At 39.0% G+C, this 25,335-nt stretch overlaps 1 protein-coding gene across 10 annotated transcripts in view; it reads right to left on the reverse strand.

Moving 5' to 3' along the window:
• Positions 1–25,335, reverse strand: part of SCMH1 (Scm polycomb group protein homolog 1) — a 137,053-nt gene that overhangs the window by 42,587 nt on the left and 69,131 nt on the right. For 6 of the 10 annotated variants that reach the window (XM_079777386.1, XM_079777382.1, XM_079777384.1 and 3 more), the window contains 2 exons: positions 15,600–15,688; positions 9,003–9,246 (listed from right to left, as the gene is read on the reverse strand). The exons of 2 other annotated variants lie outside the window; for them this stretch is intronic. In XM_079777386.1, the coding sequence (XP_079633512.1) occupies positions 9,003–9,246; positions 15,600–15,688 (333 nt within the window). Of the gene's footprint in view, positions 1–9,002; positions 9,247–15,599; positions 15,689–21,398; positions 21,445–25,335 lie in introns of all 10 variants that reach the window. 2 more of the 10 variants (XM_079777383.1, XM_079777389.1) reach the window with 1 other exon arrangement.

The raw sequence follows: 25,335 nt of genomic DNA on the forward strand, positions 1-25,335 counted from the left end.
AGCTTTCTGTAGCATAAGACAATGAATCTTAAAATCTTACAAACTCCTGCCTTTTTGCCATATCACCCACACTTATGATCTTGTTTTTCTTTGCTTTATTTAAGAATTTGCCAAGTTTCCCTCATCTTCTTAATATGCATGAATATTTGTGTGTGTTTTTCTAGTCATTATTGATATTCAGAAATTCTCATTTATAACTGTAACTAGAAGCCCAGTGCACGAATTCATGCACCAGTGGGGTCCCTTGGCCTGGCCTGCGGGATCAGGCTGAAACCGGCTCTCCGACATCCCCCGAGGGGTCCCAGATTAAGAGAGGGCACAGGCCAGGCCAGGGGACCCCACAATCGGGGCCGGGGAGGGACACGGGAGGTTGGCCAGCTGGGGAGGGACTGCAGGAGGGCTCCAGGGCATGTCCAGCCCATCTTGCTCAGTCCCAATTGCCAGACTCCAGCAGCAAGCTAACCTACTGGTTGAAGCGTCTGCCCCCTGGTGGTCACTGCACGTCATAGTAAGCAGTTGAGTGCCCTTACAATATCATTAGCATATTACGCTTTGATTGGTTGAACGGACAACTGGATGACCGGACACTTAGCATATTAGGCTTTTATTACATAGGATATTTCCTCAAAAATCATACACTTACTTAAATTGGAGGACTTTGCAAGTTGATATGTTATAATAAGAGCTTGCCAAAGAAAATTACATGGATCTAAGTATTCCCAAGAAAGCAACAGGTGTGGTCGGTCAAATATATGAACTGCCTAAGTTACTCCTCGCTATTCCAGGAAATTTGAGAGATGCCAATTGTTTCATTACATATGCCAAAAAATTGCTACCATTCTCAGGTATCTGTGGTTAGTGAAGGCAGGAAAGAGAACTGTAAACTCTAAAGGGTCAGCTTAAGGAAGCTGGAAGGGAGGCATGGAACAGGATTTTTCTGTCCCTTGGGAAGATATAATTAGAATCAGTAAGAGAACCCAGATCCCCTGTTTCATAATCTAGTGCCACTCATTTTAATTTCTCATATTCCTATTTCTATTTGTGTACAACAAGCATACAATAAGAGGAAAACCAGTAATAGGAGTTCTGGTTCACTGCACAAACCTCCTCTCATATATTTTTCCTGACCAAAATAGAGTACTTAAAATGTAGTTCCCTTTTCCTAGATGTCTAGGCATCTTAATTCAGATAAAACTAACATATAGTAGACATCCACTATGTGCTACAAGATGCTATGCATTTGCACACCCATTTTTTATTTAAATCACTCAATCAATCTGGAAAGAAGGCTCTTCTTTATCACCTACACTGAGCCTAACACTGCTAACACAAGGTTGCTCTACAATTGTTGGATAGATAGATGGATAAAGGCCAGAGTTTCCATCTGATTAGAGTAACCATGTGATTAGAGTACAAGGCCAGAACTGAAATAAGGACAGAGATATCAGTGTGTGTATGTATGTGTGTGTGGGGGAGGGGGGGGTCTGGAACTAATATATCTGAGAGGGTAAAAGGAAAAGTAGCCAAGTGGCTGCCCTTATTAAAGTTCCAAAAATTTGTTTCACTTATTACCCAATGTGCTCACACTTTTCCTCACATGGTTAGTAAAACACATCTTCTCAGGAGACAAGAGGGACATATTGGGTGCCAGAGTTTCCTGTAGACAGGACACTGTCCTGCTTGCTGTAGAAAAAGAAGTTGGGTAGAAGGGAAGGGGATAGTTCAGGTATAGAGGTACACAAATGTTTAGTGACAGAGAGGTGGGTCAATGTGGGCTTGGAGATGAGCCTCTCTGATATGAGTGTCCCTTGCCACTCTTATTTTTGGCTATAAGGTTTCCATAATTTGAAAAATAAAGTATTAGTTTAAATAATTTAATCCGTTATTAAAACTGTAGTAGCATTCTCACTTTTACAATTAAGTGAATATTAACTTTAGGTGATAATGAATAGAAATGAAATCAGAAAATATAGCATGGTATATTTCACTCAGAAATTATTATTGAATAACCATGTCCCAAATGCTAGGAATATAAATATGAAGTTAATAAACTAGTTCCATTTAATAAGGATGCAGGTAGAAATAAATCCTAACTTCCTAGACATAGCAGAAAGAAGAATTTTACCTCCCACATTAATGCTTATATTGAAAACTAACATTATTTTACATGTTACAGTGGTAGCTACTTGCTAAGTAAAATATTTGTGATGGGTATTAAAATAAATTTTAAGAATTCACATTTTGGCTTCTTTATTCAAAGAATATGTCCCTGTAAATATTAGTGGAGAGGATTATTTCCCTTCTTGAGCAGGCCCTGAGCATTCCTGATGCTAGGCTGGATTTAGATATCAAAGACCCCAGTTCCCCGCATCATGGGTGCAAGACATCTCCATCAAGTCTTGTTGCAGTGAGAGGGCATCTGCTGTCGGCCAAGTCTCTGTTACCTGGGTCCCGATTTGAGCTGGGCATGGGAAGCAAAGCAGCCATGGGGGAAGGAGACCTCCCTCAGCAGGGGTGAGGGTTCAGGCCCCTTCAAACTTGGGGGGGGTTGAAGGTCTGTGCCCCACCTCTGTTGACCCCCAAGTTCTCTCCTGATGGCCCCTTTGCAACTGTGCCTGTCTTAGGTTGTTCCTTCCCTGAGGAATTTTACCCGTCTCTGGCTAACCAGCCATCCCCCGGGGCCAAGCAGGGTGATGTGAGGTTTAGTTCTGTCTCCTTGGTCGCCTACGCCCCCATGGCCTCCACGACCAGCACCTGCCTTGGGATCCCCTCGCCTGCTGGCAGGGTCCCAGCACTGATCACATATCTTGTGAACCCAGGTTTCTTCTCCAAGGAGGCCCAGCCCCTCAATCTTATCCATGTTACCACAATGCCGCTGCCTCAATTCTCCCTCTCATCTCCCTTGCAGAGGCTTTTGCATATGAATACTAGAACAGCCTGTTAACTCAGATCTCTGCGTTCAGCTTCTGGAAGCCACCTATCCTTTCACTGCTATCAGAATGGTTCTTCTAAAACACAAATTTGACCTGCAATTCAACTAATTAAAGCCCATTCAATGGCTCTCATTGCTCTTGGGGTAAAGACCTAGATCCTTAAAATGATATAAAGGGAAGCTGTGCATTTTCTGTGCCTTCCTCCCCAGGCTTTCCTCTTTCCACTCCTCTCCTTACACCCTACAAGCTAGTCATTTAAACTTTTTTTGAGTTCCTCAATTGCATTTTTTTAAAATCTCAGGCCTCCACTCATCTGTTTCCTCTGCTAAATAGAACTTTCTCTCCCTTCCCATCCTTCAGGTTCCAGCTTACATGATACTTCATTGGGAAGCCTTCCCTAACCTTCAACTTCCAATCCTCCAATTTAGTTTTAGGGGCCCTTTTGAACTTTATTACCACAAAGTTGTAATTCTCTGTCTAGATGCTCACAAAACTGAAAACTCTAAAGGCAGAGTCCCCATCAACTGATCCAATGACCAGCCCTTAGTTGCGACTTATTAGAACTTGACTTGTTAGAACTTGAATGGCTGGCTGGCTGAGGAAAATAGGACAGTCCATTAGTTAATCTACGTGCTGTGACCTACAGGTTAGCCCTGGTTGTGTTATTCTTGCCTCTACCCTAGTTTCTTCTTGCGTAGTTTAGGATTACATTTTAACTAACCCTCTTTCTGACCCAGAATCCCAAAGTGTTACAGTGTGTTTTTTAAATGTAGTTTTACAACAGGAAGAGACTATCCATAATGTAAGGGAAACACTTTTTATATGTTTCACAGGAAAAAAGAGGTAGAGATATTCTGACATTTGTTTTTAAGCATCAAATTCTTACTCTCCAGACCAGGGTAATACTCCTGCACATCAACCACAGCAATGAGTCAGATTTTGTTTTCTCTCTGTACAATGCCACAAGTAAAAAGGGTAGACTGAAGGGTAAACGAGGCCTGGCTGACCATTTACTCCAACAGGTATGCTCAGCACTCCTACTGGACTCCTACATTTGTAATAGCATATAGAGAGCAGCCAGACCCAGCTCACACTATATGAAGTCACAAAAGTCTGATGTATAATCCAGAATGCAGTCCTATATAATAAAAGTCTAATATGCAAATCGACCGAACAGCAGAATGACTGGAGGAACGACTGGTCACTATGATACGCACTGACCACCAAGGGGCAGATGCTCAACGCAGGAGCTGCCTCCAGCCCACAGGCCCCAGGCCAGCCAAGATGGGTGCCAGCAGGAGTACCCCCGACCACCACGCCAGTCGCCCCGCAGAGGGAGGCGACTGGCAGCAACAGCAGGGGGCAGGGCCAGCGAGCAGGTGGCACCAGGCCAGCCAAGGTGAGTGCCAGCGGGGCCCCCTAATCGCCCACCAGTCGCCCCACAGATTGGCCCTGATTGCCAGCTAGGCCTAGGGACCCTACCTGTGCATGAATTTCATGCACCGGGCCTCTAGTAGATTTATAATAAAAATATAACTATGGGAGAAACCAAGATGGCGGCATAAGGTATACACCTGTATGTGCTGCCTCTCACAACCACACCAAAACTACAACTAAAAGACAAAACGACTATCACCCAGAACCATGGGAAAGCTGGTGGAGTAGAAGTTCTACAACTAGAAGGAAAGAAAAAAGCTCATTGAAACTGTGTAGGAGGTGCAGAGGCACGGAAAAGCAGAGGTACGGAGGTGCGCGAATCGGCCTGGCGACTGGGTGCGTTGTTTTTTTCAATTGGAAGGGAGATACAAGCTACCAACTGCTCTGAACTCCAGTTTCCGGCGAGACTCTGGGGATCCAGACTCCTATGGGGAGAAACTGGACTGTCTGGCATCGGGTCAGAAAGTGAGGGTGGCTTTCTCACAGAGGTGCACGCAGGAATCATTGTTTACTGCGCTGGGGCGTGGGACGCGGGGACGCGGAAATGTGGAGACGCAGAAACGGCTGACTGGCAGCCATCGCTGTTTGCCATTCCCTAATGATTCCTTGAGACCCCGCCCCACCCAATTTACAAACCCACATGAGCTGTGCGCAGCGGCTTTTGCATATGAATGGCCTGCCTTTTCCCAGCTTAACTTAACAAATTGCAGCTGGGTCAGAGAGCTCCAAAACTTCCAAACCCCAGACAAAGAGGAGAAATCTGCAGATCTCGCTATAGCTCCTGCTGGGTGGCCTCAGACAGTAGCTGACTTGCACCTCCTTGGAGATCCAGAAGCCAGTGTACCTAGTGGTCAGTGTGAGACAACAGCAGATTTCAGCTCTCACATACATAAGTGCAATACTCAAGAGGCAGATTCAGTGAGCACCAAACCCCACTGAAGCAAGTCCTGCCCCATAAGGGTGTCTCCAGCACAGCAGTTCTTCCATTATAGACAGCTGATCCTCACAGCCAATTGGCCTGGAGGTCAATTCCTCCCAGTGTACCAACAGCAATAAAAGCTTAACTACAACAAGACCGTGCACCCGCTACAAAGGGGTGCACCAAGAGTGTCCACCTCAGGTGACTGGGGAGGCCCTATAGGTCACCTATAGGTCACCTACCACACAAAGCCACTCCATCAACACAGGGAAGCAGCCAAAATGCGGAGACAAAGAAACATGTCACGAATGAAAGAAATGGAGGAAAGCAAACTACTGGATAAAGAGTTCAAAACCACAGTTATAAGGTTACTCAAGAATCTTCTAGAAACCACCGAGAAACTTAGTGAGACCTCCAAGGAACTTAGTGAGACCTTCAAGGATCTTAATGAGAATGCCAAAAATATGAAAAAGGACCAGTCAGAAATTAAGCGTACACTGCCTGAAATAAATAATAATATACAGAAATCCAACAGTAGACTAGAGGACCCCAAGAATCAAACCAAAGATTTGAAATATGAGGAAGCAAAAAACACCCAACCAGAAAAACAAAAAGAAAAAAGAATCCAAAAATATGAAGATAGTGTAAGGAGCCTCTGGGACAACTTCAAGCGTACCAACATCTGAATTATGGGGGTGCCAGAAGAAAAGAGAGAGAGAAATATTGAAAACCTATTAGAAGAAATAATGACAGAAAACTTTCCCTACCTGGTGAAAGAAATAGACTTACAAGTCCAGGAAGTGCAGAGAACCCCAAACAAAAGGAATCCAAAGAGGACCACACCAAGACACACCATAATTAAAATGCCAAGGGCAAAAGACAAAGAGAGAATCTTGAAAACAGCAAGAGAAAAACAGTTAGTTACCTACAAGGGAGTACCCATACGACTGTCAGTTGATTTCTCAACAGAAACTATGCAGGCCAGAAGGGAGTGGCAAGAAATATTCAAAGTGATGAACAGCAAGAACCTACAACCAAGATTACTCTACCCAGCAAAACTATCATTTAGAATTGAAGGTCAGATAAAGAGCTTCACAGACAAGAAAAAGCTAAAGGAGTTCATCACCACCAAACCAGGATTATAGGAAATGCTGAAGGGTATTCTTTAAGAAGAGGAAGAAGAAGAAAAAGGTAAAGATAAAAATTATGAACAACAAAGTGACAAAAAATACATATCTATCAACAAGTGAATCTAAAAATCAAGTCAGTAAAAAATCTGATGAACAGAATAAACTGGTGAATATAATAGAATCAGGGGCATAGAAAGGGAGTGGACTGACAATTCTTGGGGGGAAGGGGTTGTGAGGGATGCGGGAAGAGATTGGACAAAAATCTTACACCTGTGGATGAGGACAGTGGCGGGGGTAAGGGCATGGGGTGGGGTGGGGGGGATCAGGTGGAGGGGAGCTATGGGGGGAAAAAGAGGAACATCTGTAATAATCTGAACGATAAAGATTTATTTTTTAAAAAAGAAAAAAATATAACTATGGAAGTAGCTTGCATCTCATGTTCTCTTACTGTTGTAAAATTACATAGGAAGCTAAACTAAAATATGAAACTAGCTTGCCCAGCTTGAAATCAGAGCAAGGGATGTTAAGTGGATTATTATGAGGGCTAAAGGCCTAATTAGCATTAATGACTATGCCAAATGCACTGAACTTTTTATTTGGTTTCTTAAATTTAAAAAGTAATACACAGCTGTTTTCAATTTTAAGTCACAGAAACAAAAAGTGATGAGCTAAGAAAATAAAAAAGGTTCTGCCTTTTATAACCAAATACCCTGGATTAGTTGCAAGCTTGGTATTTGCTATCCATCCAGGTTGGCTTGGCCCCAGGAGTTTAGGAGCTAAAAAGGACCTGGCTTAGCAAAGGAGAAACAGCTGGCATGCAGGAGTCCTCTTAGAGGGGCAGAGCCCTATGAGTAGAGGGCAGAACTAGCTGGTAGATGAGGTGAGGGATCTGAAATCAAGTAGGAGACGGTCACAGGCATCAACTGTTACCCCCAAGGTCAGAAAACTATACAGCATTACTGGGGTGGAGGGGCCCTTAGGGATCATCTAGTTCAGGGGTAGGGGACCTTTTTTCTATCAAGGGCCATTTGGATATTTATAACATTATTTGATTAATATAATTCACTTAATTTAAATTTATGTTGCTATGAAAAAAGCTCCTAGATTTATTGAATTTTGAGTCCTGCCTGGGGTTGCCTTGGCAGGGCCAGACCAAATGATTTTGTGGGCCTTATACGGCCCAAGTGCGGACTGGACATTACCCACCCGATCTAGTTCAACCTCTCACATTTTGGAATGACTTGCTCTAATCCTAGTTGGGATTAGACCCCAGTTCAATGCTCTGACCCTGCTTCTTTCTTATGTCATATCAGGGATCTGGAAGCCAAAATCCAGGGTCTCAAATGAAGCTTTTAGGAGAGCCCAGGGGAGAATGGGGAGAGTAGAGGGGAGATGTGTGAAGGCAATATGGCTCAAAGTGACGGCCCTGACAGCTGGTCCTACTGAAAGATCTCCAAGGCCTCCCTCTCTAGATGGGATATCAACAAAATCAAGTCACTTAATCCTCTGAACTTCGCTTTTCTCATAAATAAAATATATCTGAAAATAATTATTTCTAGTTCAGAGTTACCAGGAAGATAAAATGAAATAATGTGTGTAAAAGAACATTAAATACTAGTATTTTTTCCTACTTACTGCAAGCAAGAAACAATCTCATTACTTTCCTTTTTTTTTTCTCACATTTGCACACTAATGACCAGAAGGCAAAAAAGAAGGAAGAGATCGTACGATTAGAGAGAGAACAGGCTTACACATACAGAAAACATCTTGTTTTGTGAAATGAATTGAGTAACCACATTTTTTCCACATTGTATCACTTGCTCCTTAGCCAGGACACTGAGATGGCTGAAGTTCTGCTATTTCTGAAAGTTACATTACAGAACCTACTGAGGGTCTGGGGTGGGGAAGGAGGGAGTGTTGGAGGAAACAACCTGGTGCTAGAAGGATGACTGAAGGATGTGGTATGAAAATGCCAACTGGAAGGTCTTTCTCTACATTCTGAGCCTGGTCATCTCTGTTAAAAATCTAAGGTCTCCAGAGATACACAGAATTGGAGAGGAAAACAGTCAGCAAATACCTCTGAGGCAGCAACCACATAGTGAGTCATGTTGCTTATCAGCATGGTGTGTAGTCAGAAAGGAATGCATGTCCAGCAATTCTTGGACACAAAGACTCAGCTCTTCTGGCTCCTGAGAACTGCCTAACTGCTGTAAGAGATTTATTGATCAACATAACACAGTTCTCTAGGCAAGAAAGTGAGAAAATAAACCTAACTGAATATAGCCTGGATCAATAAGGCTTATCCTGTTTTAGTCTCAGGTAAACAAAAATGGCTCCACTACCACTTCCAAGGCACTTTTCTTGCTGCTTCCATGCCTACTTTCATTTGACATTTTATTCCTATTGTTGCTAATTACTCTCAGGTAGACTTTGTGGTTTTTTTTTACCTAAGTTACTGGCTCTTGCTCCTCCTCTGCCTACTGGTGAGCTTTATTGGTGGAGAAACACTAACCATAAGAGATCTAGGTAATCTCCATCATCAATTTGGGTCCTGATTTCAAGAGCTTAAAGATGGGCCTTTACCTTTAGTGCCAGGAGGCTGTAGGTTGTCTCCAGTCAAGGAACACCAGCCTACAGGGAAGATGTCCCGGGAGTCGAAGCGGCACCAGTAGTCAAAGGCCCCTCGCCACCCATCAAAAGTGACAAGCACCTCTGAGCCCCGCACCTCCCCTATAGTGGCTGGGCAAATGAAATGAGGGTTCTTCCTGTCCACAGCTTCTAGCTTCATTCCCATTTTGAAGAAGTTGTGGGAAGGCGATGGTGGTTCCTAGATGAGAAACAGAAATATATAGACCTAGACACAAAGAGAGAGGCTATGTACGCCAAAAGACTGCTACCTCATTTGGATGATTAAAAAGGGACTGCTATGTAAGATTTAAAATGAAGATTTAGTCTTTCTTTTAAATGAATTTCAAAAAATACTAAATATTTGTAACCCTAACACTGTGACATTTTGCTTCAGTATTTTTTAAAAAAGTAAAATGTAACAGGTAAAGTTGAACCCCCTTTTGTGCCCTTCCCCTATCCCACTCCCCATGCATGTACATATCCATTTATATATTTTAAATTTTATATAAGTGGTATTAACTGTACATATCATTCCATAAGTTGTTTTTTTGTTCAACATGTTTTTGAAAATTTATCTAGTTCATTTTAACTGCTAATAGAAGGTATTATATAAGATATTATATGTATATATCAATTTATTTATTCTTTTGATGGACATTTAAGGTTTTTCCAACTGTTCAAAAGCTTTAAAAAATATATTTTATTTTTATTGATTTCAGAGAGGAAGGGAGAGGGAGAGATAAAAACATCAATGATGAGAGAGAATCATTGATTGGCTGCCTCTTGCACACCCCTACTGGGATCAAGCCCGCTACGCAGGCATGTGTCCTTGACCTGAATCGAACCCGGCACCCTTCAGTCTGCAGACTGATGCCCTATCCACTAAGCCAAACTGGCCAGGGCTGTTCGAAAGTTTTAATGACCATTCTTGCACTTGTTTCTTTGTATACATGTGGGAAGGTTTCTTTAGGATATATACCTAGGAGTAAAACTGCATTATAGGATAAATATACCCATCTTCTACTTTATTAAATATTGCTAAATTGCATTCCAAAGTAGTTTTAACATTGTATACTCTCTCTAGCAGTGTTCTCTTCTCTCTTCTCTCTCTCTCTTTCATGCTAATTCACAATGTAATTGCTTAGATAAATTTCACAAAAAAAGTGTTGTACATTCTATTCTGTTACCTTGGCTTTACTGTCTGATCCTACACAAATAACATATCTCATTAAATGGATATCTGGAAGAAAAAAAATCCCCTTATTTTGTCATTCTTCAATATTGTTTTGGCTATTCTTTCTCCTTGATCTTTTTATTTTTATTTTTTAACTTTTATTATTGACACTATTGCAGATGTCTCCTATTTGCCCCTCTCTTTGCTTAACTCCTCTCAGACCCCGCCCTCTCCTCTCTCTGGCCCTCACTACACTGTACTGTGTCTATGTCCATGGGCTATGCATATATATATATGTTCTCTGGCTCTTCTCTTCACCTTTTGTATGAATTTTAGAATCAGCTTTTCAAGTTCCACATAAGAACCCTATTTGGATTTTGACTGTAATCCCAATGAATTTGTAGATTAATTTGGGAAAAAGTAACTTTTGTATGTATAATATTGAACCCTCCCATCTATGAACATGATAGCATTTTCCATTGGTTAAGTATTCTTTAATATAGATTCCTTCTTTAATATACATTTTAAAATTTACTCTATAAAAACTCTTGATTTTTACTAACATTTTCTAGATGCATTGTAACTTTATTGCTATAATAAATGATATCTTTAAATTTTTTCTTTTTTAAAAAATATATTTTATTTATTTTTTACAGAGAGGAGGGAAGAGGGATAGAGAGTTAAAAACATCGATCAGCTGCCTCCTGCACACTCCCTACTGGGGATGCAACCAAGGTACATGCCCTTGACCGGAATCGAACCTGGGACCCTTTAGTCTGCAGGCTGACGCTCTATCCACTGAGCCAAACAGGTTAGGGCTAAAATTTTTATTTTCAAACCATTTGTTAAGTAAGAATGCAACTGATTTTTACAAATTGATCAACTAATTTAATTCAGATTAGCTTATGATGACTGATAATAATTTTTTTGTCTGCTTGATTTATCAATTATTCAGAGGTATGTATTAAATTATCCACTAGTGATTGTGGATTTTCCAATTTTTCCATGTAATTCCGTCAAATTTTGCTTTATATACTTGGAGGTTGTGTTCTTTAGGAGCATGCATATTTATAACTTTCATTTTTCTTGGTAAACTGTACTTTTTTTTCGTTTTGTTTTATTAATCCTCAACCAGAGGATTTTTCCTATTGCTTTTCAGAGAGAGTGGAAAGGAGGAGGGAGGCAGGGAGGGGGGAGAAGGAGAGAGGGAGGAAGGGAGGTAGGGAGGGAAGGAGGGAGGGAGGGGGAGAGAGAGAGAGAGAGAGAGAAAGAGAGAGAGAGACAGAGACAGAGACAGAGACAGAGACATCAAATGGTTGCCTCCTGCATGAGCCCAGACCAGGATTGAGGGGAGAACCCACAGTCCAGGTATATGTCCTGTGCCCTTGACGGGGAATCAAACCTGAGACTCTTCGGTGTGTGGACCGATGCTCCAACCACTGAGCAACACCGGCCATGGCTGAACTGCACTTTTAAAAAATCATTAGATAGTGACTTCTAAATGCTTTTTAGCCTCAAAGTCTCCTTTGTCTGATTTCAGTATAGTTAACACCAGCTTTTTACAAATATATATATTTTTATTGATTTTTAGAGAGAGAGGAAGAGAGAAGGAGAGAAACCTCGTTGATTGGCTGCCTGCTGCATGCCCCCCACTGGGGATCAAGCCTGCAACCAGGATAGTGCCTTGACTGGGAATCAAACTGGCAAACTTTCTGAACACAGGACGACACCCAACTGAGCCACACTGGCCAGGGCAACACCAGCTTTATTTTGATAACGATTTGCCTGGTATATCTTTTATATTTTTTTACTTTCAACATTTTGGGGCATATTTTATCAGGGTCTTTTGTTAAATAGCATGTATATTTAAAAACAATCTAATCTTTTTAACTAAACTGATGAGTTTAAGCTCATTTCTTGTGATAACTGATATATTTAAATTTATTGTATTTCCTAGAGTTCTATTTTACTTGATTTTTAAGGTTCTTTTTTCCCTTTACAATTGACTGAATTTTCTTTCCTCCTCCCCTCATTGATTCAGATGTTAACCATTCTATTTATAATCTTTCAGTGGATCTCCTCAAGACTATAACTGTATAGTTGATATAAGTCAGTCTAAAACTCATCTTTATCTCTAGTCATATTACAAAAACCTTAGAATATTTTAATTACTCCTGAGTTAACAGTGTTTGATAATCTAGTTTCACATTGTTATGCTGACAATTAATCACTTTTGTTATTATAATTGGTTTAAACAATTATAGGCAATGGTTGATTAGCTTTACCCACATGTTAACCAGTCTTTCCTCACCACTATTTCTTGCATCTCATTTCTTCCTTTCTGGGTTCAATTATCTTCTTCCTGAAATATATTCTTCAGTTGTTCTTTCAGCAGATATGTTGGCATGTACTTACATTAGGTTGTTTGAAAATGTCTTGCTTTTATATTCATTCTGAAATAATATTCTAACTAGGTATAAAATTCTAGATGGACAACTATTTTTCCTAAGAACTTTGGAGATATTATTCTATTATCTTTGTTTTGAACTGCTGCTGTCAAGAAACGTGCTGTCAGCCTAACTGCAATTCTTTTGAAGGAATTCTGTGTACTTGCTCAGATCTTTTGACTTTAGTTATACCATGATTTTTTTTTTGATGGTTCTGAATCTTTATTGTTGAAAATATTACATAGGTTTTCCTTTTCCCCCCCATAAACCTCTTACATCATGATGTTTTAAGCTGTATATTTACCTTTACTATTCACTCTGGAAAATTCTGTCATTATCTTTGTAAATATTGGTTCTTTTCTATTCTTTTCTTATTACTTCTGGATTTCATATTCAATATCAATGGACCTTCTAATATTATTCTCTTTGTCTCTTCTCTTTAATATTTCCATTTCTTTATTTGTGCTGCATTCTGGGGAAATTCCTTACATGTCTTTCAGTTAATTCTCTTTTATCTATGTCTATGTTGCTTATATACCTATTATTAATTTTCAGTTTTAATGGTTAAGTTTCATTTACAGATGTTCAATTTTTTTCTTAAATCTGTCTTTGAAAAATAGGGTTTTATACTTTTATCATTTAAAAAATTTCTTCTCTTTGCCCTGGCCGATGTACAGTGGTTAGAGCATTGGCCCATGCTCCAAAGTATCAAGGGTATGTACCTGGGTTGCCAGTTTGAACCCCCGAACCTGTCATGAGGATGTGGGAGGTAACCAATTGATGTGTCTCTCTCACATTGATGTTTCTCTCTCTCTCTCACCCTCCTCTCCCCCTTCCTTCACCTCCTCTCTCCCTCCCTTCCTCCCTCACTTCCACTCTTTCTGAATAATCAGTGGAAAAAATATCCTCAGGTGAGGATTAGCAACAACAACAAAATAATAAAAATTTCTTCTTTTCATTCTTTAATCATTTTCAAAAATTTAATTTATAATCTCTATCTATCTGATATTTCTATTCTGAAAGTCCTTGGGGTTATAGTCATACTGTTTGTTGTGTCTACTGATGTCCCACCACGTTGGATTTGTTTTGAGAGTTTTTGAGAGCTCTGTAATTCTGAAGGGAGTACTAATCTTCAGTGGTACTTCACTTTGGGAACTTCTATGACATCTGGGTTGAAAGCAACCAAACTCTCTAGAGCAGGGGTCCTCAAACTTTTTAAACAGGGGGTCAGTTCACTGTCCCTCAGACCGTTGGAGGGCTGGACTATAGTTTAAAAAAAACTATGAACAAATTCCTATGCACACTGCACATATCTTATTTTGAAGTAAAAAAACAAAACTGCAAAAACACCCGCATGTGGCCCGTGGGCCGTAGTTTGAGGACGCCTGCTCTAGAGAGGTTTTGGATTTGCTTCTGCTGGGCACTCAGAAATCTCTCCATATAACTCTGGAGTTTCTAGACAACACAGGTACCATATCTGAACCCTGGATTTCCATGAGGGAAAGACTGTTTTATCAAAGAGATGACTCCATTCCTGCCCCTACCCAGAGCCCAGGCAGAGACTCTCCTCATCAATGTAACAGTCTTTCACTAAGGAGTAAACATTTGAGGTATCTGATCTGGTTTTATATATGGCAGTCTCGAGTCCATTCCTGGTTTGCTTGGGCCCAAGGCCTCATCTTCTATCCTACTGTGGCTGGTAAAAGACAAGATTATTAGAAAGCTCCTAAAAATACCTGCAGGTTTAGTGCATGCACTTAACACTCTAGTTTTCCTCCTTCATTTTAGCTTCTGGAGAGTATTCTTTCTTTCATTTTTTATTCTCACCTGAGGATATTTTTCCATTGATTTTTAGAGAGAGTGGAAGAGAGAGAGGGAAAGACAGAGATAAATATCAATGTGAGAGAAACACATTGATTGGTTGCCTCCTGCACATGCCCTGACCAGGGTCCAGGCCAAAGAGGAGCCTGCAACCGAGGTACATGCTCTAGAACAGAATCAAACCTGGAACCCTTCGGTTCGTAGGCCAACGCTCTAGCCACTGAGCCAAACCAGCTAGGGTGAGTTTTTTCCTTTTTAGTAAGCTCAACAAAGCATTTAAAAGAATAGTTGTTGTCCCCTGCCCCCACCAAACATTTTAAGATATTCTGTAGTTAAAGGGTTTTTAAGTTACCAGCCAGAGTGCTTTAGGGTTTAGACTTTAATAGCAGCACAGGCAACACTAATTCAGTCCCCTTTATAACTCTAACCTCATTAAAGGTAAAGAATTCAACTGAGAGCAGACTGAATGCCTCATCCCTGGAGAAATAAGGAAAAATGAATACGGGTTATTGATCCCTATTTCACCACTTACTAGCCATGTGATCTTGGGCAAGTTCCTTATTCAAAAGTATTTGTTTCCTTAGCTATTAAATGGAAATAATATTTCTTGTTTCAGAAAGTTAAGTGTGGGTATTAAGTGAGATAGTATATATAAACTCCAAACATACTATAGGCACTCAAAAATTATCTCCTTTCTTTCTCTCTGTTTAGTGTATGAACTTTACAAATTCCAAGATCTATAACAAGAACAGCTCCTTTAGATTTATATCCCATTTTATATACTTTACTAGTAAACACATTTTAATTTAACTATCCTGTAAGGTAGACAGAATCCCACTTTATACATGAAGTCAAAAGGACATAGCTTATTATTGGTAGAGCTAGGACCCAAAAACCAATAATCATAATCTATAGTCTATATTTATAATTATCCTCTGGGGATAATTGCTGCTTCATACGGTATTAAACAATCCGTCTGCTGAATTAGTTTCTGAGAAGGCATCCTCAGGCCATAAATATAATGTAGATATCAGAGGCTAAGTAATTGAAAGAATATAAGCATATGACCTTAAGCAATTTAGAGTTGGTGATATCTGAGGGACACCGTACCTTGTGGAAAATCCTGATGGGAGCCATTTCAGCTCCATTTAGTGTCTTCAAAAGGAACATGGGCCAAGAGGAGGCATTCAACCGAAATCCTGCAGCAAACATAATAGGCAACAGATAAAAAATATGTTTCAAAGGAAATGGCAATATCAAGTTTACCCTTTGGAATCCAGCTACTCCTCCATAACCTACACTGTGATATGTTACAGAATCATAGACTGTGAGGAAAGGACTTAAAAGGTTAAATAGAGGAAATGCCTCATTAGACAGATGAGAAAATGAGGCACATAGAGGGAATGCAACTTGCCCAAGTGTAACGTTGCAAAGCAAGTAGTGGAACAAAGTCCCCAACCAACTGGCCTGACTCCAAGACAAGTATTACAGATTCATAGCGCCTAAAAAGTTTTCCTTGAAAAATCTAAAATAGATGGATGTGAGATAAAATTAACAAATACTTAGAAATGGTCTAGACAGTAGTGTGAAAGTTCTTCTTAATAACCTCTTAAGAAGAAAGCAAATATTGTCAACTGATAAACTCAATATACAAGTAAATCTTTTTAGTTTATTTCAATATAAACTAACTCACTTTTTTTCTTTTTCTCTCATTCTTTGGTGTATGCGCTCTCTCACTTCTCTTTCACACACATACACACCAAGTACAAAACACTTTTTGATCTTCAATTTTACTTAACCAATGAAGGATCAGGCAATGATGAAGATGAAAGGAATCATCCTGTCTAAAGATACTCATTTTACAAAAAAGTAAAAAGCCTAGAGAGGTTAATTGTCCATTGTCATTCAGTAAGGAAAAGCCAATTAAGAATGTACCATTTAATTAATTAATTATAAAAATAAGATCATTATTGTAGTTAGATCTCCCAATTCGTGGAAACAAGTTCCAAGTACTTCTTTCAATTTGGCTTCAACTCTCTCCTAAGATATCGAAATCTAGTAATGTACTTTTTTCATAGCCTCCCAATCTACCTCAGTTTTCCCATTTCTGACAAAAAAACAGATAGGCTGCACCCAAGCTGCAGAGCTGGAAATTACAATAGAATCCGATATTTTAAAACTCTTTATTGGGGGTCAGACACTGTGCCAATCACTTTCCACTGACCATCTAATCCTCAAGGCAACCCAGTGAGGTAGATATTATCTTCATTTTAGAGATGAGAAAAGATATATAAAGTAAACTGATTAAGATTTCTAAGTGAGCAAATGACAAAGATAGGATTGAAACCCAGGCAATCTGACCCTTGAGCCCACACTCTTAACCACTATGTTCAACAGTGTGTAGATAAAATGAAAAAGGAAGAATCAGCTTTTGGGATTATAATTAAATTATTGGGGAAGAAGCAAGAAGGGAGAAGAAAATAGAACTAATAAGATTTACCACCCTATATGTTTTAAACTTTCAGTCTCAAAGCTGGCTAGGCTAAGCCAAGCCTCTAACGCGGGAAGATAACTTGGGGCAGCTCAATCACACCAACAATGGCGACAGCAATATGGATGCTCCTGTCACTTAATCTAAAACTACCATCGCTTTTTTGGCTTGTCTAGCTTCCCTTCCCCCTGCTTTTGGAAAAAAAATCCCATCCTAATTCTATGTGATTTGTTGAGAATGTCTGTCACATGGCTCTCTCTGCCTAACTGTGGAATGGAAAATAATGCCATTCAAGAGCATTAGATTCCCCTAGACCAGGGGTGGGGAACATCCAGCCCACAAAATCATTTGGTCTGACCCTGCCAAGGCAACCACAGGCGGGACTTGAAGTTCAGTAAATCTAGGAGCTTTTTTTCATAGTAGCATAATTTTATATTAAGGGAATTATATTAAGGGAATTATGTTATAAATATCCAAATGGCCCTTGGCAGAAAAAAGGTTCTCCATCCCTGCCCTAGACCAAGAGTGTGCATGTATATCTCAAGCTGGGTCAACTGTTTTCTGATATGGTATGCATATTGGAGGAGAGTCTTTCTCCAAGATCATGGCTAGATAGAGTTTGTAGATTTGGCATTGCTACATGGAGAACAGAACTGAGAATAAAGCCAAGGTAGAGCAAGTGATGGAGAGACATGAGAGTGTTTAAAGCCCTGTGTTCAGACATACTCAATACCAGGCCTTAGACTTCTCTGTTATATGAATCTGTAATTCCTGTCCCCTCCTTTAACTTGGTTTGAGTTAGTTTTTTTCACTCATAGCCCAAAGAATCTTGACTACTACTCTTCCTTTATCATGGTTAAAAGAAAAAAATTTTAAATTTCCGAAGAAATTCAAGTTCAGGTCCAGTCTATGTGTGGGGAAAACAACCTCAGTGGGTTGTTCTAAGGATTAATACACATGAAGGACTTAAAATTCTGCCTGGTATATGCTAAATGTTAGACAAATGCTGGCTATTATTTATAATATTATAGATTAAAAGACTGAGGTCAGAGAAATTAAGTAAAATATCTAAGGCTATAATTTTACTAAATACAATATTCAAGAGACAGGATTTAAACCCAACTCCTCTGTCTCCAGAGCCTTCATTATTAATCATCACATTAATATCTTCAAATATTTCGTCACTCAATTCTTCCATACTATCTCTCTAGGTAAAAAGAATTGAAGTCATAAGTTTGTGAAAGCAGGAAGAAGAAAAATGACAATTTGAAGGTCTCAAATTAAACAGTGGCCTGGGTGCTTGCAAAGAAAAGGACAGGTGGGTACCTCAGTGCCTGGTCATTTCACAATCCCTACTTTTCTCCTGTCAAATAATGACTGCCAATTTACATGTCCAGCCTAAACCTCTGCCGCGAGTCTCATGCTCGTATTTCCAACTGCTTTATTCTATAACTCTACCTGAAAGCCAAAAGTGCTTGAATTTTTATTTTTTTATCCTCCGCTGAGGATATTTTTTTCTATTGATTTTTAGAGAGTAGAAGGGAGAGGGAGAGACAAGAGAGAAACACAGACGTAAGAGAGACACATCGATTGATTGCCTCCCGCATGCTCCAGATGAGAGCCGGAAGCCTGCAACCGAGGTATGTGGCCTTAGACTGGAAGCAAACCTGGGACCCTTTAGTCCGCAGGCCAACACTCTATCCACTAAGCCAAACCGGCTAAGGCAAAAACAGAACCCTTGACTTTGCTACTCCCTCCAAACCTGTTCACTTCCTCGTCATCTCATCTCATCTAATGCACTATTAAACCCAGACCAAAAAGCCTACACTAAGTCACTCTTGAGTCCTCCCTTGCTATTACCCCTCAAATACAATTAATTAGCAAGTCTTGATGGCTCTTTCATCTCATATATCCTAAATCAAATAATTTCTCACCGTTATATATTCTCACTCACTACTAATCACCCTAACCTAAGCCACAGTCAGACTTTGCATAGACTACTGCAACAGCTTTGTAACAGAGACTCCCTGCTTCCACTTTTGCCTCCTATTGTGTTTTCCACTTAGAAGTCAGAATATGTTTATGTATTTTAAAATATAAATCAGATCACACTTTTATGCTCACATCCCATAATACAAAATAAATCTAAACACTTTATGTATGTTAACAAGATTTACATAATCTGGAACTTGCTTACTTCTTATAACTCATTTCCTATCACTCCTCTGTCCTCCACACACTGGCCTTTCTATTCCTCAAACATTCCAAACTTCATCCCTCTGCCACGAAAACCCTTCCCTTTCCTCAAATCTTTAGCAATTAGTATTTGCTGAAATCTCAGCTCCTTAGAGAGGCATTCCTAGACTACCATATCTAAAATAGCCTTCTAAATCCCACTCCCTTCTATTTATCCTAAACTCTTATCACTGCCTGAATTTTTCTTTATTTTCCCTTGTAATGTGTATGTATTTTCCAACTGGAATATAAGCTCCATAAGAGTTTTATTGAACAAAGAAGAAAACCTCCACTTATTAAATGGGTGCCAGGAGTTGATGAATGCTATAAAAATCATGTGTGGCAGAGGAATGATTAATGATCTGGCAGGTGAGGCTATTGAAATTCAAGGTTAAAAGTCAAGGTAAAGCAACTTATCAGTAGCCACACAACTAAGCTAGTTAAGTGGCTGAGTGAATTTTACAAAGCCAGGTCTCTAATTCTAAACCTAGACATGCTGCAAGTGTTCTATGCTTACCTTAAAAATACTGACATGGAACCAGTCATAAAAGCTTCCAGGTGCTCACCAGATTGGGGGGGGGGGGGCGGCTACTAAATATGTTAGGGTCCAGCTGTTTAAACTTAACAGCGACTTCTTGAAGCTCTGGACTTAAATATAAGAGCAACAGGTCCAGAATCTAATCATAGTTCATGCCCTCTGGTGGCAGGTAACAGAATAGCACTCATACCAGGAACCACATGTTATGGGCCCTACTCCCCACCCCACCATTGTCCTATATAATAATTCTAAGCTTGGTGAAGTTATTAGACTCTATGGCTGTCAAGATGATTCCATGACACTCCCAACTCATTCTCTCCTCCCAGAGAAGGTTTACATACATGTACATATACAAATACATGTACAGAAATATGTCACTCACTGTACAACCTCGAACAACTCATTTCTCTTTTCTTATTTCTATATTTGTCAGAGGAGGATACTGAATTAACGCAGTGCTTCCAAACTGAGGTTTGGTGACCTATCTCCATGCTACCCCAAGTCTGAGAGAAACAAGAAATGAATTGGAAGAGAGATGTTGAATAAACTGTCTTTTCTTAGGAAGAAGTGATTGTACTTGGGAAAGATTGTTAGGATTCCTTTTACCCCTGATAGGACTCTATCACCACTTTGCTGCTACATTCCCATATACAGACTCAAACACAATTCAGGTTAATTAAACTGGAGGTGGGGGTTGTGACTAATCTTGAGATAGTCATAGGTATAAATGGTCTGGCATTACCCAATGCCAAGGGCTTTGCTGCAGAAAAAAGAAGTTCAGTAAATATTATAAAAATTAACTTTATAAATAAGCATTTAAGCCACCATGGTTAAGTTACTTCACTCTAAAATTTTGTTTTTGTCCCCTCACCCCCCCCCCCCACATTTCTATACACAGTTCAAATTTCTGTGACCAGAAAATGAGATATGCATCTTAAAAATTCCCTTTTCTATTGACAAGCCCTGGAGACTACTTAGCAAATGAGAAGGCTGATCAGTGACAGGAACATACAAAGGGTTCCTTTCAAGTCAATGTACCACAAATACACCAGAGCATGTTATCAAGTTTGCTGAGCAGAGAGTTTGTACCAGGATCCTGACATACTTGGCTAGTGGTCTCACAGAGGCCAGCTTCTGCTTTAAATCAATGACTCTCAAACTTGGACACTGGATTCCCCTGGGGAGCATTAAAGAATACATCAGAATCACCCCCAGGCATTCTGATTTAATTGCTCTAAAGCCTACACACTGAGTTCTCTAAATGATTCTAACTGGCAGCCAAGTTTGAGAACTAGTGATCCAGACTGACCTGTTTAGAAGAAACCATCACAGTCTTTAGTAGAAGAGATCAGTAAAACAAGGGTATGTGAGGAAAAGGCTGGCAGCATTGAGATAACTTCACTGGTGAATCATTCTACCTTCCCATTTCCCCCCCTAGAGGACTCTGCAAGGGAGTAATGATTGTTCCTATGTGAACAGCACACACACACACACACACGCACATGTACACACACACACACACGCCATACAAGATTTTAATGGAGAAGAATGCTCTTCTAGAACAATGCTTCCCAAATATAGACAGACCAATTGCATTAGAGTCTCGGGAGAGCCATATACCATGCAGAATCCCAAGCCCCATTACCTAGAGATTCTGATTCAGCAACTCTGGGGAGAGGTCCAGAGGAGGCCTGGGGAACATGAACACACACACATATATATGTATAGTTACATACATAATTTATTCAAAACTTTTTATTTTGAAAAATTTTAAACCTAGAGAAAAATAGCAAAACCAGTATATGAACAACTATGCATCCTTCACCTAGATTCAATAACTAACATTTCACCACATTTTGTTTCCATATATCTACATACTTTTTCCTTTGGACTATGTGAAAGTTAGAGACATCATGACACTTCACCCCCAAATATGTCAGTACATTTGTCCTCAGAACAAAGACATTCTCCTTTAACGCTGCAATATTACCATACCCAAGAACTTTAATTAAAATATTCTTATTATCTCCAAAATGTTTGTTTAATTTTTTAAAATACAGGGTCCAATAAAGAATCACATATTGCATTTGGTTGTCATGTTTCTTTAGACACCATTAATCTACAATAGCCTTGTTATCTTTTGTTTTTCATGAAGTGTCTGGGCTAGCTATTTTACCAAATGTCCCACAATTGGGAATTTTTCTGATTGTTTCCTTACAGTTACATTGATGCTAAACAGTTTTAGCATAAATACTATACAAGTGATGTTGAGTACTTCTCACTGCTTTACTTCAAGAGGCACATAGTGTCAATTTGTCAAATTATTGATGATACTAAATCTGATCAGTTGTTAAGTTGCAGATTTCCTCACTGCAATTCCCCTTTGTAGTTAATAGGCAATCAGTAGGAAGAACTTTGAGATTATGTGAATATCATATTTTCCAATAAGCTTTTTTACCCTCTGGTTTCAACATTCATTGATTATCCTTCCCTGAATAAATTAAAATGGTAATTTTCTACCATTCCATCTATATTTTATTAGCTGGCATTCTGTAAAGAAGATGTTTCCCTGCAACTCTTAAAAAAAATTTTTTTTTATTGATTCCAGAGAGGAAGGGAGAGGGAGAGAGAGATAGAAACATCAATGATGAGAGAGAATCATTGATCAACTGCCTCCTGCATGCCCCAACTGGGGATCGAGCCCACAACTCGGGCATGTGCCCTTGATCAGAATCGAACCCAGGACCCTTCAGCCCACAGGCTGACAGTCTATCCACTGAGCCAAACCCGCTAGGGCTCCCTGCAACTCTTGATATTTTTCTTTATATATCACTAGGGACCCGTGGATGCTATTACCACTGTTCTTTTATTTTTATTCTTTTTGATACTCATATTGTTTCAATTTTGGTTAGTAAGAACCCCTTCAAGTTGGCTCCTGTGTCCTTTTGATATGTTCTCATCATTCTTTGAGAATTCTCTCCTTTCTGACATAAAATGTTCCAGAATCATCTTATATTTTCTCTTCTGCTCAGCCTTAGAATCAGTCATTTCTCCAAAAATCTTGATTCCTTTTAGAGAATGTGATTTAGAAACCAAGGTATGCTTATTGCTTCTGAGGTGTCATTGCTTCTAGGCCTTTTCAATAAACAGAATTTGGGGGGAATATATATATATATATGGAACATGCAGGTTATGATTATTATATTAGCTTTATTAACTCAAAAGAATGTCACAATGGTACAGTAAACCTACTTTTGCCCAGCCCTGTACATGAATGATTTGAATTGAAGGTATCTTAATTTTAAAGTTAAGAGTTCATACAGATAACTCCAATTCAAATTCTATATTGCAAGGTTATTCAACTCCCATTCTATATTTGTATCTTATTTACTCATTTGCTCTATCTTTAATACATACAAACCCATTAAGAAAAAGTCAGAATTTCTTTGTAGTTCCACTTTTTCTTTAAAATATGCCCCATTAAAAAGTATACTGAGAAGATTCTGTGTTCAGGTTATTTGAATTAATTCTTTTTTCAATGTGGTTATGATGTCTATTATACCCACAGTTCAGTTTGTTTCTGTTTATAGTCAATTTTAGAATATGCTTCATTCATCTTTTTAAATTTTATTAAGCAAAACATTTACATTTCAAAAATCAAAAGAATATAAAAGGGTATTCTCAGAGAAGTCTCATTCTCCTTCCTGTAATTTTTACTGTTTTCTTACTCCCAATAGATTGTGACCTTTTCATTATTTTCTGGTGTAACATTCCAGTGCTTCTTTTTATAAAACTATGTCTGTAAAAATATAATTTCCTGCATGTTATACATGTGTATGTGTGTATATGCATATGTTTTCCCTTTCTCAAAAACAAATGGCATTAAGTACATTTACACTGTTGTGCAACCATGACCACCATCCATTTCCAGTATTTTTTCATCTTCCGCACCCGAAACTCTGTACCTATTAAACAATAACTTCCCATTCCCCACTTTCCTCCCAGCTCCTGGCAACCACCATGTTATTTTCTGTTTCTGTGAATTTCTCAATTTTAAGTGGAATTATATAGTATTTGTCCTTTGTGACTGGCTTGAAGTGAAATACTTAGCAAAATGTCTTCAAGGTTCATCCATACTATAGCATGCGTCAGAATTTCCTTCCTCTTAAAGGCTGAATAATATTCCACTGTATGTATATACCACATTTTATTTATTCATTCTTCTGCTGAGGAACACTTGGGTTTCTCTGACCTTTTGTTCACTGTGAATAATACAGCTAAACATAGGTATAAAAAATATCGGCTTGAGTCCTGCTTTCATTATTTTGCCTATATACCCTAAAGTGGAATTTCTGGATCATATAGTAATTCTATTTTTAAATTTTTGAGGAACTGCTATGTTTTCCATAGTGGCTGCACTATTTTACATTCCCGTTAGCAATACACAAGAGTTCCAATTTCTTCACATCCTCACCAACATTTGTTACTCTCTATTTATTTGATAATAAGCAACAATCCTAATGGGTGTGAAGTGCTTTTTTTATTGTGGTTTTGATTTGCATTTTCCTCATTATTAGAGATTTGAGCATCATTTTAAAATTTTATTTTTATTGAATTTATTGGGCTGACATTGGTTAATAAAATTATATAGGTTTCAAGTGTAAAATTCTATTATACATCATCTATATATGGTATTGTGTTCACAAAAGTCAAATCTCTTTCTATCTCCATTTATCTTCCCCACCCTCCTTTCCCTCTTGTAATCACCATACTGTTATCTGTGTCTATGAGGTATTTTTTTTTTTTTACTTAATCCCTTCACCTTTTTCACCTGGCCCCCCAACCACCCTCCCCTCTGACAGCTGTCAAAAAAACAGAGGTATTTATAACTCTGTTTCTATTTTGTTCATTAGATGCCACATATAAGTGAAATCACATGGTATTTTTCCTTCTCTGACTTGCTTATTTCACTTAGCATAATACTCTTCAGGTCCATCCATGCTGTTGCAAAAAAGATTTCCTTCTTTTTTTTATGGCTTAGTATTCCATTGTGTAAAATTTACCACAGCTTTTTTTCCTTAAATATATATTTTATTGATTTCAGAGAGGAAGGGAGAGAAAGAGAGAGACAGAAACATCAATGAAGACAGGGTATTGTTGATCGGCTTCCTCCTGCCTACCCCCAACTGGGGATCAAGCCTGAAACCCGAGCATGTGCCCTTGACCAGAATCAAACCCAGGACCCTTCAGTCCACAGACCTATGCTCTAGCCACTGAGTCAAACCGGCTAGGGCTACCACAGCTTTTTTTTATCCACTCATCTACTCCCAGAAAAAAACACTTTACTTTGCCATTATGAATTGTTTTAATATGTTAAATTCTAATTCCTAATATTTTATTTAAGATTTTTAAAACAACATTCATACATGACTCTGTATGTGTTGTATGTGCTGAAATCAAGTTTAGATATCAAAGTTCTACCTGCCTCATAAAAAGTATTTGGATGATTCCCTACTTTTTATTTTATTTTTTGATTTATTAATATATTTTTATTGATTTCAGAGAGGAAAAGAGAGGGGGAG

Source organism: Cnephaeus nilssonii, assembly GCF_951640355.1.
Source record: "Cnephaeus nilssonii genome assembly, chromosome: 7".
In the NCBI taxonomy this organism is placed as follows: Eukaryota; Metazoa; Chordata; class Mammalia; order Chiroptera; family Vespertilionidae; genus Cnephaeus; species Cnephaeus nilssonii.